This window comes from Propithecus coquereli, unplaced genomic scaffold, assembly GCF_000956105.1.
Source record: "Propithecus coquereli isolate 6110/MARCELLA unplaced genomic scaffold, Pcoq_1.0 Scaffold210, whole genome shotgun sequence".
Lineage (NCBI taxonomy): Eukaryota > Metazoa > Chordata > Mammalia > Primates > Indriidae > Propithecus > Propithecus coquereli.
The window spans coordinates 1,736,523-1,751,369 of NW_012146079.1; the positions used below are offsets into that span (position 1 = coordinate 1,736,523).

Below are 14,847 nucleotides of genomic sequence, written 5' to 3' on the forward strand. Positions count from 1 at the left end.
AGGGTCTTGCTCTGCCTCCCAGTGGCACATGCCACCACGCCTGGTTAATTTTTAAAAATTTTTTGCAGTGAAAAGGTCTCACTATGTTGCCCAGGCTGGTCTCAAACTCCTGGACTCAAGTGACCCTCCTACCTCCACCTCCCAAAGTGGAGGTGGGATTATAGGCATGAGCCACCACGCCTGGCTGCTTGGCAAAATCTAAATCCTGTATCAGTGCTGTAACTCTCTTCGTCTACTTCTATACACAAAAAGCTGAGGACTACCGGGCAAAATCATCTCAGCCTTGTGCTCCAAGTTGGTTTCTCTGTCTCCAACCAAGTACATCCTCCATGATTCCCCAAAGTCACAAGGCTCACCAGTGGTCAGAGCCTCCAGTTCCTGGTCCTTACCCCTCTCTAGTTGGGCCTCTCACCACCTTACCTTGGGCTCTATGGTTCAGCACTGAACTTGCTAGGCTATTTTTTTTCCATCTGAAATTTTGCTCGCGCTGTCTCTTCTACCTGGAAAATTCCCTTTCTCATTTGTTTCTAATTCCTGAATATTTTAAAGTGTAATTTAAGATCTTCCCCAATAAACTTCCTCTAACCCTGAAACTGTGCCATTGGTGTCCTCTCACCAAGCGTCTGTAATATCCTGTACGTACATCTATTGTTCCGTTGACATCACTGTGTTCTAATAATCCCTTCTGTGCCCATTTGCTGTTGTTCCATGGAGTTCCTGGGCTGTGTCCTGTTCATACTTTAATGACTGGCACACAGTGCTCAATAAATACTTGTTGAATGAATACATAAATGAAAAATATTAACACCTCAAAGACTAATCAGGCTGCATTTTAATTAGTTCTCCATACATCTACTGATTTCCTTCTGAAATATATACTTTGTGTGAATGAAGAAATAAAGAACAACTCCAAACTGAAACCTTAATAATTAAGTGACTTGATTAAAGAAAGAGAGCTTGATTGCAAAATCAGGAAGAAGTGAAATAGGGCTTGTGACTTTTTATTGCAGGATTTATTAAGCACACATCCATTGTTTCATTCCCTTCCTACTACCTTGAAAAGTAGAAGTTGCCTCCAACACTATTACTAAATGAAGGAGTATACTTTTTTTACATGCCGTCAACCATTTCTATAAAAATTTGGGAGTACGTGAATTTTTTCTCTTTCATTTGGATGTTTGGCAATGTGTAGACTAAAAGTTAAGTCTGTCAGATATTAATTAGTTCCATCAACACATTGAAATTTGATAGTACTTACTTGTTTATTAAAGCTGAATTCATTCCTGAAAATCTTTTCCAAGACTAGGTAAAGATGAGTAACCAGTCTGACTTTTTAAAAATAATTCATTCATGTGATTGAGAAGAACTTAATTATAACTGGTTTGTTTGGATTACTTCTTAGGTCTCTTTGATGACCTTTCATTTAGAAAGCTAAGGGCATTTATAGGTCTGAAATTTTTAAAACACAATAAAAGAAGAGCTTTTTAAATAACAGCTGAAATGGTAGATTAACAACCAAAATGCAAAATTTCAGGTGAAGCTAAAGTTATTTAACATTCTTTAAGTCTTCTCTAATTTAGATTTCTGATATGTTTTAGATCCTCCTTGCTAATTATTTTCCCCTTGACCACAAAGGATCTCAATATTGTTCATGGGACTTCATGGAACAAAGGTTTTGTCAATCCTGAGAAATCATCATCCCATCCTAACATATAACTCCACAAATTTGACATTATTTTCCTTCTCAATAACAGGAAAACCAGTCAAAACCTATTATGTTTCAAAATCTTTTCAAAGTGAAGTTGAGGCGTAAAACTAGATCTAAAACCAAATACACAACAAATGGGAGAAACATAAAACGGAGAGATAGAAAAGATGTGAAAATGTGTGGAAAATCTATGAATGTTCAAAGGATGTACAGTATTTGAAAGTAAATGTATTTTAATCATGTTCCCCTTGCAGCTAACAAGGCTTTTCCACTGCCTGTCATTGGGAGCAGTCATTTTCTGGGAGAAAGATTCTTTTGCAATCCTATAGTCATTTGCATAAAGAAGTTGCATATTATGTATACATGGGGTTGGCAATACAAAAAATATTCAAGCAATTTAGGACACACTTAATCATTTAACCTCAGTAAATACTTATTCTGAAATTGTAATTTTCCAAACTAAAAAGGTCTTGGGTTGCATTCTCAGAAATATGCACTTTGAAAATATTTCCTGGGTTAAAATAATTATTCAAGTGCCTAAAATCCCTGCATTCCCAGAAAGAAAACAAAAGGGGAACTACCTGAGCATGGCCATGCATTTATGCATGTGATGATTTTCCAAAGAGTTTGTCATAAATTCCACCCCTAAATTTATTCCAAGTATTTGCATGCTTAAATAATGATGAATTATTGAAGAGGCACTCCATTTTTAAGATATTCTCTTTCTCACACAGAAGGATGGATCAACTGAGAACGTATATATTTTAAGTTTCTTTCTCCTTTACGTTAAGAAGATATTATGAGAATTTAGCATTTAATGAAGATTGTTGTGAAAACAAGAAAGTGATGCCTCCTTTAAGGAAAATCTTGCGAGAGCGCTCTGTTTTAGCACACCCTTCAGGTACACCCCTATTAATCATTTTCAAATACTAATATTTTCAAATAATATTTTATTTTATATCTTATTTTATTTTTCTTTTAAAATAATTTTCAAATTGGGAAGAACCCAACCTTCTTTCTAAAGTTGCTTTCATGCCTAGAATGTAAACTACTAAGGTACTTCTGTAGGGTGAGACCCTGAGCCCTTAAAATGGATACAGTTAGGGAGAAGATGTGTTACCACACCAGACCAATCTGATTCAACTTTCATGTAACTAAGTTGTGAGTTGTTTTTCAGTTGCCATGGACCTCCAGTTTGAAGGTCACAGTAACCTGAAATGCAACCATGGGCAGAACCTAAGTGCTCCAATCAGATTGAGCCCTGGCATCACTCGATGGTAGCATCCAGTCAGATCATGCCTCCGGGCATCACCTCATTGTAAGATCCAATCAGATCACACCTCATTACCCTATGCTTATAAAATACAACCCAGTCCCCAGCTTGGGTAAACAGATTTGGGAGTTTTCTCTGGTCTTCCTGTCAGTTAATTCGAAATAAAATAAAGAGTTTCCTTTCTCATGGGCTAGTGCCATGGTATTGGCTTCTATGCACATGGGGCAGCAAGCCCATTGATTGCTTGGTAACATGGATCATGGGTAAATTGCAAATGCACACCAAGCAGAATTGAGAGTTGTGTTCTTCCTAATGCAAGCTGATAGCATCTCAGTGTCCAGGCTGGTTTTTCCTGTGGTCCCCAGCTTAGCGCCTGGCCTCGGAGACTGGGTTCTTACTAGAGGTTGGGTATTCACTGACCTTTTGGTGCTTGTGCTGGAGATAGGCAGGTAGTCCATGACAGCGATATACACATACTGCTTGGCATCATCGATCACACTGTAGATGGCATCTATGTCAAAGCTTCTGTTTTTAGGGCAAAAGAGTTTGGGAGAATTCTGTGAAGATACAAAAGCCAAACTTTTAGAGTATTAATTTTTGGCATCTGGGGATTTCTTTTTTTTTTTTTTCATTTGTTTTCATGGGTCTAGGCTTGTGACTAAACTTTTGCAAACCTACTTTCTCGTTCTTGATCAAATTAGACAAGGATATTTTCAGTCTTACCAAAGTGGAGTAGAGATCAAGGTGTGGTGGGATGGATCTCAAGTCTGTTTTAGGATAGAATATTTGCTTTCGACACATACACCTCTGCTTTTTGGAGGACATCTAGCTCCAACCTTATGCGATTCTTTTATACATCCCTGTCACTCATAGCTGTTAATTTTCTCAGGGATTAACCACATATATATACACACACAGCAAGCCATTTACCCTGGAACTCATTTCATTTGAAAGGTGATGTGGCTGTGCAAATGTTCAAGACACAAAATCTAAAAATCTTGGAGTTTTTTCCCCAAATCTCTCATTGAATCAGGAAGAGGAGTGTTGATTGTTGAGAAAGGGCCATCAATAATTCTACAGTAAAAACTGGGTGAGTTATTAAAATGCCTGAATTCGTTAGGAGAGTCAGAGAAGACGGATGTTCTGAAAGACTTATGCAAAATGAAAAAGGAAGCAAATTCTGCTTAAGGTGTTTTTCTCAAGTTGCTTGAGGTGGTTTTCATCTTACAAAAAATGATGTTTTTAGATGCAGTTGCTAAAAGGGAAAAAGGTGCTTGGTTTTCTTATTTTGCCACTGGACAGGACTGGAAATAATGTTTCTCATAGTTCCTGTTTTACTTTGACAAGTAATACACTATGGCAAGTCTAGGAGCACAAATAATGCAAAGCTTGCTTAATCCCAAAAGACTAAATAAACAGTTTCTGGAACCATCTGAAATGAATGGCAGTGTTGGGTGATCAGAGTCCCTCCTTATCAAGTCATGTTCTGGAATAACTTAGAGGGTAGTGAAATGAAGCTCTTGGGTTAGATGCCCACCCTAGAAAACACATGAGGTTCAAGAAGGAGCATGTTGAAAGAAACACACCCTCCAGGTGTCCCTGCCCAGAAAGTCTTCTTGGCAGGATAAGTTTTTGATCATTTAAGTTATTTTCCCTTTGGAATTAGGATGAGTTTCCAAGTCTTGGGGGTGGGGGAAGCTAGTCCTACACTCTTTTCCCAGCACATAAAATATACAGATACTCCATCAGTCACCAAGACAGACAGCTCGTTCTTCTGCATGTGCTTCTGTCTGTCCCTCCTTCTCACTCCTGATTGCCATTTCCCTCATTCAGACACTAGTGCTGCTTGTAGGGACTTTATGATATCTTCCAAACTCATTGCCTTATCTCCAGGATATCTGAAAAACAAACACTTGTCACTCCCAGGATGAACTGAATCCTGGTCTCTCAGAATCCAGTCTGAATACATTGTATCCCTGGTCTCCTGTCTCTGCCTCCCTTATTTGCTGGCTACCATGCTGTCTTTGGCCCCAAATGGAAATAATCACCGGTCCATGGCTGTGCCCTCATCTTTTCCGCCTCGGGGCATTTGCTTATGATGCTGGCCCCTGCAGCTGATGTGTTCCCTTCCTTTCGCCTATCAAAGTCCTATTTGTTCTGTTCTCTAAATTTGAGCTCAAATATTGTCTCCTCCATGAAACTTTTTAAATATCTCCAACCAGAGGGCTCATCTCTGTATTCCCATACTATTTATTTCTTTTTTTCTTAACAACTTTTAAGTGTACAGTTCAATGGCATTAAATACATTCCTATTGTTGTGCAACCATCACCACCACCACCTCCAGCACTTAGTTATTTATTTTCATCATTTCCAAATTTATTATAATTACTTGCACAGGCCTCATCTCCTCGGTTAGACTGTTACCAGCTTGACTACAGGGGTCGTATTCTGTTCATTTTCCTATACCATTAAAAAATTAAATATTCAAATTATTTAATTCTCTCAGTCTGTTGAGTCTGCTTTGAACATGCTTTGGGTTAATGTGGAGAAGCTGAGGGTCTTAGCTCTGGATGGTCTCTAGGGAGCCCAACTCTGAAATACGTCCAGTCACTCACCTTTTGGTTTCAGTAGAAACTTCCTGAATTTCACTGCATGTTCCCAAACTGGATTTTGTTTTGGGGGAGGTACAAATGTAGGCAAAGAGTTGTGGGGGCCTCTATACATTTGCTACTGTCTTACCAGTTGGGATGCCATGCCAGTAATCTAGAGAAAAGAGCTTGGGCTTTAGTGGCACAAGTCAGATTCCGACTCTTGGAACCCGAGACGTCTTGGAGTGCCTCTCACACTTTTTGAACCTCTGTTTTCTAATGGGGTTAATAACAATAACACACCTTTCACACTGGTTTGCTCTGAGGCTCAAATAAGAGGATGGCTTGTTCCTTGGCTGGGTTCTGTGCCCCTCTTCTGTGCTTGCCTTCATTTGATCAGCAAATATTCCTAAGTGCCTGCTATGTCCAAGGCTCTGGTCTAGACACCTGGCACACATGAATGATCAAGACAAGATCCCTGCTTTGTGGAGCTTCATTCTAGCGTATGTTACATAGCATCACATTCATTCGCCTATGGTGTTTATCCACTTGATTGTGAGCTGCTTGGTGGGGTATCTCTTGCATCTTATGCCATAAACACATTATATGCTCAATAAATATTTGTGGAATGAATGTGAAAGTACTTCATAAATTCGTAAGTGTTGGAGGTTTCTTTGACCCTCAGCCTCCACTTCTAGTTGGAGTTCCTTCAATCTAGGCATTTCCAAACATGTGTGAACAGAGCTTTATTGGCACTTACCTGCCTTGTTGTTTTCTGTGTTGCCATTGCTTAACTTAGTGCCTTGATCATGGCAGCGAGTGCTCTATGTGTTTACCAAGGAAACGCACGATTATTTGTAATAGTCCCCTTCTACCTGGGGGCTTCGTGATACTACACTATGTGTTCCAGAGTCTTCTACCTTTAAAAAATAGTGCCCAGACATACTAACGGCTTAAAAATGTTTGCTCAAAGTATAAATGAATGAACAATAACACAAAAGAATAATCTGGCAGAGGAAGTTAACTAGTTCCAACTATTTAATTAGAGAGAAAGCTGTTAAGTTTCCCTCTTAGCACTCCTGAATTAATTTTCTGAGCCTTGCGCTGCATACTTCTTTATTCCATAGTAAAGTAGGAGAGGGAAAATACAGATCCTCTTCAATATTCCAGCTCTGTGATAATCTTTTACCAATCAAGAGCTCTCGAGGCACCTGGCTTCTAGGTTAATCTAGGTTTGTCTCTTAGATCCATAAGTACCTTATATATGCATATAATTTACTTTGCATATTCATTATATAGTTGCCTAGTAAAGACCTTAGCAAGTTTCTATTCCATTTCATAACAGTTTCCTGGTTTTTAAAAAGTCTAAGCCTTTACCCAGTTTTTAGAATATACATGTGAAAATGTAATTAGATATGAAAAGACAACCCATGGAATGGGAGAAAGAAAATATTTGCAAATCATATATTTACACTGGGTGCTGTGAGCATGCCCAAAGTCCTAGATACTCAGGAGGCTATGGCTAGATACTCAGATCACCAGAGCCCAGGAGTTCAAGTCCATCCTGGGTGACATAGCAAGACCCCATCTCTAAACAAAACAAAATAAAACAAAACAAAAAAAACCCAAAAAACCAAAACAAAAAAGTCATATATATCTGATTAAGGGACTTGCATACAGAATGTATAAAGACAACTTACAACTCAATTAAAGGAAACCCTAATTTAAAAATAGACAAAAGATTTGATAGATATTTCTCCAAAGAAGATATACAAATGGCCAATAAGCACATTAAAAAGATGCAAATCAAAACAACGATGAGATTCCATTTCACACACACTAGGAGGGCTAAAATAAGACAGAAAATAACAATGTTGCCAAGGATGTGGAGAAATTGAAACTCATATATTGCTGGTGGGATCATAAAATTGTGTAGCCAATTTGGAAAACAGTTTGATAGTTTAACAAAATGTTCAACTTAGAATTACTACATTACCCAGAAATTCCACTCCTAAGTATAAACCCAAAAGAATTTAAAAATAGATATTCAAATAAAAACCTGTACATGAATATTCATAGCAGCACTATTTACAATAGCCAAAGGGCAGAAACACTCAAATGTCCATCAACTGATAAATAAGCAAAATGGGGCGTACCCATACGATGGAAAATTATTATATTTGGCTATAAAAAAGAATGAAGGAAATAGTGATTCATGCTACAAACATGGATGAACCCTGAAAACATTATGCTGGGTGAGAGAAGCCAGTCACAAAAGACTACATATTATATGATTCCATTTATATGAAATAGCCAGAAAAAGGCAAATCCATAAAGAAAAAATAGATTAGTGGTTACCAGGAACTAAAGGAAGGGGAAAATAGGCAGTGACTGCTAATGAGTACGGGGTTTTTCTTTGTGGCCAAAAAAATGTTCTAAAATTATATAGTGGAGATGGTTGCAACACTGTGATTATACGAAGCCGCACTGAAGGGTGAATTTTATGGTATGTAAATTACATCTCAATAAAGCTGTTAAAAATATAATTAACAATATATGCTGGACATTCTTTTTTTTTTCTTCCAAATCAGAATTTCCACAAATTATATGCTGGACATTCTAAAGAGGAACTTGATGTTGTATTTTTCCGTAAGCACCAAGTTCTATTCAATTTCTGCCCTCACTAAATATATCAGCATACATGACTGATGCGTGAATGAACTGAACAATGGACAAGAAAGGAAATCTAACACCTAGATCAATAAAAACAGACCTTGAACTAACCAGTCTTTATCTGGGAAAGCAAATGCATAATCTTAAGGGCTCTAAAAAGAAATCTACAAGACAGAAATTCAGCCAACTATTGTTCCCATCTTCTGATTTCAGTGGGAAATGTAAGAAAATTAGAATTATCTGGCCCTAAGTTACTAGAAATAACATACTTAAGTTTAACCAAGTGTTTATTTGTGTTTCATGAGAAAATTAGAAATAATCTATATTTATATCATAAATTAAAATTCATATTTAACTATAGTAAGTTATTAATTATCTGTAATAAAATCTAATTTGGGAAACGGTTATTCTTCAAATATTCTTTTTGTGTGTGCTCAGTTTAGTCTTGGGACTCTCAACTTATAAAAATAATATACTATTTTAAGATTTTTACAACAAAAATATTGAATTTAAATAAATTGGTCTTGGCATTTGTTTGGCATATATTACTGAGAAAACTGTATGCATTCTGGAACTTTCTATCAATATTACTGCTAATAAAACCAAGCCAACATTTATTGCTGCTTTTAGAGAGCATGAGTGAGGTGCTGGGAATACCAACGATGAAGAGAATATATTAATAGTATATGGTCTTCAGACTCTAATGAAATAGTGGGAAAGATGATTATAAACAAATAGGTATAAAAATGTGATGAATGTCACAATAGAGGTGAGCTCAAGGAGCTCTTTCTGAATGATACCAGTTCCAATAGCAGGTGCTTTCTACTTTTTTATACTTATGAGATTTTATACCTCTTCAAAAATGGTGTTTAATCAATATTTGCTGAATTGAAATTCAAAGGTAGGCTTGATATCATTAATGGGAAATAGAAAATAAAATAATAAATTAAAATAAATAAATAGAAAATGGCATAATGTAGTTTAGGAAGAAATGTTTCACAACTCATTTTGTGGTGAACTCTTTAATAAAAAACAACTTGTACATTTGCCCTAGAATACAACAAAGGCACAGAATAGATTTCACTAAAGGCCTGAGGCCAATCTCTGTGTAAGATACCATGAATACCCTAAAGCGGAGTCGCTGGAGGTGAGAAGTGAGGTCAGACATGCCTTGTCATGCTCCATGCCTGCTCCCTTCTTGGAGACACCCTTTGTAACTCATTCACGGGCTTAAAGCTATACAAGACAAAGCTTACACCACACCTGCAGGCCATCAACTTACTCGACAGATGACTTGTCATGTGCCTTGTCTCTAATTAACAGACATCCTTATCTAAAGTTAAAACATTCCAAGCCTTTAGACAAAGCCTCACTTCTTTAATCAATTACAAATCAAAGAATCTCTAAACACACCTATAACCTGTAATATCTTGATTCCAGATGTCCTGCCTTTTCAGACCAAACCAATTTGTGTGATGTATGCCCTCCATATGTTGACTTAGGGTCTTAACATGTAATTCCTGTCTCCATGCGTGTGTTACACCAAGCTGTAACCTAGCTGACACGCACGTTTTCTCCAGACCTCTTGAGGCCATGTGCTCCGGGCTGGGCACACACATTTGGCTCAGAATAAACCTCTTTAAATTATTTTACAGAGTTGGGTTTTTTTTCCCATTAACATCTGTCTATTTCTTGCTGCTTCCAATCTATTCTACTGGACCTGCCTTGACAAGTGTCCCTTGCTTGGGGTGTCACGTTGCCCTGTTACAGTCTGGATTAGGGGTTCTTTGGCAAATTTTCTACTGCTGCTCATCTACAAATTGGAAGTACTCTCTGATCTTCTGGTCTTACAGGGTTATTTCAAAATGAAATGAAAATGTACACATGAAATAATTTTGTTAGGAAAAAGCCCCATGCAATATGCTACTTGCTACTTCATTCCACAAATACAAAAACCAAAGTTATTTTAACTCTGATGAAAACCTTCATAGTCTGTTTTCTGTTATTCACATTTATGTGATTTTATTATTTAAGACAAACAACTTTGACTTCCTCTTTTCCTTCTATTGTTACATTTCTAAATTTTCAGACTGTACTTTCCTTTAAATAGGCAAAAACGATACAATGCACTCTTCAATAAATGCTCTTTAGTGATGTAAACGTTACCGGCATAAAAACACTGATATCAATCGAGGGAGAAATAGTGATTTTAAATTGGAAGCCTGGTTTAGAGAAGTTCGTCTGACCATCAGGGTCAATTCAGAAGCTTGATTCAAATGAAAAATCTAAGGTCTCATCCCAGATGCAGTGGATCAGATCCTGGGTGGGGGATGAGAGGGCTTTAAATCTGCATTTTAAATAGGCTTCCTACCTGATTCTTACGTACTCCACGGTTTGAGGACTAGGGGTGTGGGTCCAGATATGTACGTTGCCTGTTCCCAGTAACTGCGGGATGGCTGTGCTGTGTGGGCAGCTGGGAGGTTAACTGGGGAGGTGAGGGTGGGTGTGGGGTGTGGCTGGTGGTTTTCAGAGGAGTCAGGGAGGCCTGGTGACCGTGCAAGGAGCCCTGTCCTACTGGGTGGGCCTCTGGCCCTTCAGCCCCAGTCAGGTGCAGCAGCTCTGCGTTTGTCTGTTTTATACCCTGGGATTCCCTCAGGTTTGTCTCATCAAAGAGTTCTACTTTTAAAAATAAGTCTGCGTAGCACAGTTCACGCAAAGATGTGGAATCAACCTAAGTGCCCTTCGATTCACGAGTAAATAAAGAAAATGTGGTATATATATATATATATATATACCACAGAGTACTACTCAGTATATACCACAGAGTACTACTCAGCCAGAAAAAGGAATTCATGTGTTTGGAAATGGAGACTATTATCTTAAGTGATGTATCTCAGGCATGGAAAACCAAACCATACGTTCTCACCAATAAGTGGGAGCTAATAGATGGGCTCACATGGGCACAAAGCGATATGAAGGACGTGAGAAACCAAGAAGAAGGGAGGGTGGGAGGGTGGGTATGGGATAAAAACTCACGTATTGGGTACTCACGTATTCTGGTGATGGGCACACCAGAATCCCTGACTGAAGAATTATCTAAGATATCCATGTAATAAAAACACTTGTACCTCCTCAATTCACATTTTGAAATAACAAAAAAATTCTGAAATCATTGAGGTAGGGCCTCAATAATAGGCTTGTGTCCTATTTTCTGGTGTCAGAAGACCTGGGTGCTGGTGCTCTCTTGGCACTTCCCATCTATAGACTCTGTGCTAGTGGGTAAGCTTCCATGCCTCCATCTGTGACAGGGTCACAGCCCCATGTCTTCCTTACAGGGTGACTGTGGGAATCAAGTCAGATAACCCAAAGTATCTGACAAGAGGAATGATTATTAAGACTTATTATTGTTATTATTGGGAACAGCATATGATTGAACATAAGAGTGGATACATTTTCATTCTTCAAGGCATGGGATAGAACCAGTCTAATTCATCTTTCCCCAATACAAGATCATACTCAAACATTCCAACTTAATAAAGGGCCTTTGGAGGAGGAAGGAGAGGAAGAGGAGGAGAAAGAGGGCGAACAACTCACCGACACAAATGCTTGAGATTTGGTTTCATTCAGCTGAAGTTGCAATTTCTTTTCATTGTCATAGACTCCATAGAGTCTCTTGGACCAGGTTTGAGGTACTCTATTCTTGAATTTTAATGAGCTATATAAAGCAAATATCCTTTGTAAATCTAGGACCAGGCAGCTACAGTTGTAGAAGATGACACCAAGTTCTTTCATCTGTGAAATTAAAATTGAAACCATCAATGCCATGTGCCCCCGACGGTGTGATTTTCAGAGACAAAAAAAAAAAAAAAAAAAAGAATGAATAGGAATGCAGCTAGTTACATCTTTTTTCTTGCATTTGTTGTTACACAAAAGTATGTAGAAAATAGTCACATTATGGTATATAGAAGTGATAGGTTATAAACTGCTTAAATATTTAAGTAGACCTTTTGTTTGTCTTTTGCATTTGGGCTCTAACAGATCATTTTCCCGTATTCCTCAACAACTTTTCATATCGACTCCTCAGATTTGTTTCCTTAATACTATTTTTTTTTTTTTTTTTGTAGGAATCCTTAAATCATGCGGCAAGAAAAAGGTTGACTTTTAATTGCAGCAAAACAGAATGGTTGCAATCCTGGATGCTAGAGTCAGATTGCTTGGAATTAGGTTCTAGCTCTACAGCTTTGTAGCTGTGTGACTTTGGACAACATATTTAATCTCTGGGCATCAGTTTCTTCTTCCATAAAATGGGGATAATAGTATTTCATACAGTTGCTATAAGACATAAAATGGTTAATACACACAAGAAGCTTAGAACAGTGCCTGTCACACGGCAATCACTAAAAGCATGTTAGCAATTACTATTCTTATTAACATTGCACAAGCCTCAGAAGTAATAGAACAATGGAACCTTACAACAAAGAGACCAAGGGATTATTTTGTCCACCTCCCTTAATGAATGAAGAGGAAAGTAAAGCTCACATAAGTTGAGTATTAATAAAAATATTTGCCCCAAGTTAGAGACTTAGTCAGTGGTAAATTAAGAATTTGGGAGCAGGTTCCTGATCAAATACACCCAGGAACATAACTGTACTGGCTTCATTTGCATCTGGTATTCCTTTGTAAAAAAATTACAGATGATTTTAATTTAGTCAATGAAAGTATACAAAGTGAAATTTTGGTCATAAAAGAACAGCACACAGATATACATGCTATACATGACCTGAACACCCAGGAAAGGGTTTCTGGGGAAACCTTGGCTCTTTAGGGATCTGGGGTGCACTGATATCAAACTCCCTTCCTATCCCTTCATTCTCAAGTCTAGAATTTTTACTCAGGGTTATGCGAGAGGTCACCTACCACGTAGGGCCTTGTCTCTCCTTACCCTCCAGGACTTCCCCATACAATATGCCATGGAGATCTTTCCATGTTCATAGACATAGGTCCGTCATCATTTCCCAGCTCCGCGGTAACCACAGAATAGATGGGCACAAGTTATTTAACCCACTGATGGACTCTTTCCTGTTTTTTCTCTAATGCAAAAACTAAAGCAATGAGCATCCTTGTATGAATATATCTTTGGCACATTGCAAGTATTTGTTTAGTGGAGATTCCTAGAATTATTAATAGATGGACGAACAGTAATTAGAGGTTAAGAAAGAGAAAGGAGATAAAGTGGGGGTGGGCCATACCAAGCATGTGCAAAGGCTTGTAAACAAAGCTGCGTGGCTGAAGCTGAGCTGGGAAGGGGAGAATGTGTATGTGTGTGAGTGTGTAAATATTTTTTGATGGTGAAACTGGAGGGGCAGGGATGTCAGCTCCCCAGGGGCCTTGTTGAGGGGTAGGCAGTGTGCCCTTTATATGGAAGGTCACAGGGAGGCAGGCAGGCTGGGGGCAGGGCTCTGTTGCTTGTGACTAGAGTGCGGTGGTGTCATCATAGCCCACTGCAACCTCAAACTCCTGGGCTCAAACAATCATCCTGCCTCAGCCTGTCGAAGGTGCGTACCACGATGCCCAGCTAATTTTATTTTTTTGTAGAGATGGGGGTCTCTCTATGTTACTCAGGCTGGTCTTGAGCTCCTTAGCTCGAGCAATCCTCCCACTTTGGCTTCCCAAAGTTCTAGGATTACAGGCATGAGGCATTGTGCCTGGCCTGGCTGCTTATATTTCTCTTAAGTGACTAGGAAAACAGGGAAGTGTTAGGTTCATATTTTTATTTCCAGTGCTGGGCACATAGTATTTGCTCAGAAATTCTACTGAATGAATGTCTAGCCTTTAAAATGAATAAATAGTGGTCAGAGATGAAAACAAACCTCCTTCTCAATCTAGGAGTTCTAGCACCAGGCCAGCCTACGCCCTCTAATCCTGAGCACCTGAATCTAGTAAGAATCTCTCTTCTGGTGTGAGGGCCCTGGAGCAGCAAACATGCAAATGGCCACAAGAAATCCATCTACCCATGCCAGCCCCAGAGAACCACCTGGAAGACTCTCATAAGCCTGGTGCTCAGTGATCAGTATCAATGACAGGCCTTGGACTGGTCAGTGGCCCAACTGTTCTCAAGATAGGCTTCCTGCACCCACCAACAATGGGTGCACCCTGCACCTAGCAACAGCGGGGTGCAGAGTCCAACACAGGGTTGTCCTTCAAATGGGGGACTGCCTTAAAAAAGTCAACGCTATCTAAGCCTGAGTAGAGCCAGAGACAGAATACCAGGGAAGTAGACACCCAGGGAATCATTTGACTTTTGTGAAAAAAAGGCAGACTTGGGGGCCATGATTCACTTTTTCTATGTTTGAATCTCTTTGGTGTCCTTTGGTTTTTCCATGTCAGACCTTTGGTGTTTCCAGGTCATTTGCTCACACACAGCAAACAGGTATGTTTGGAAACCTCTGTCCAAAGCCTGGATAAGAATATGATATTTCCCTCGGGAATACTTGTCCCCCAGTCCTCATGTGGAGGACATGCCCGCTCTGCTGTGGCTGGAGGCAGACGAAAGCCAACAGCAGTGGGCATGGAACAAAGCAGCTGCCCTCACTGTCACTCCAAA

General features: G+C 38.9%; 1 protein-coding gene across 3 annotated transcripts in view; it reads right to left on the reverse strand.

The window, feature by feature from the left end:
• Positions 1 to 14,847, reverse strand: part of PLD5 (phospholipase D family, member 5) — a 296,287-nt gene that overhangs the window by 13,035 nt on the left and 268,405 nt on the right. For all 3 annotated transcript variants that reach the window (XM_012644361.1, XM_012644362.1, XM_012644363.1), the window contains 2 exons: positions 11,838 to 12,035; positions 3,402 to 3,538 (listed from right to left, as the gene is read on the reverse strand). In XM_012644361.1, coding sequence (XP_012499815.1) covers positions 3,402 to 3,538; positions 11,838 to 12,035 — 335 coding nt within the window. The remainder of the gene's footprint in view (positions 1 to 3,401; positions 3,539 to 11,837; positions 12,036 to 14,847) is intronic.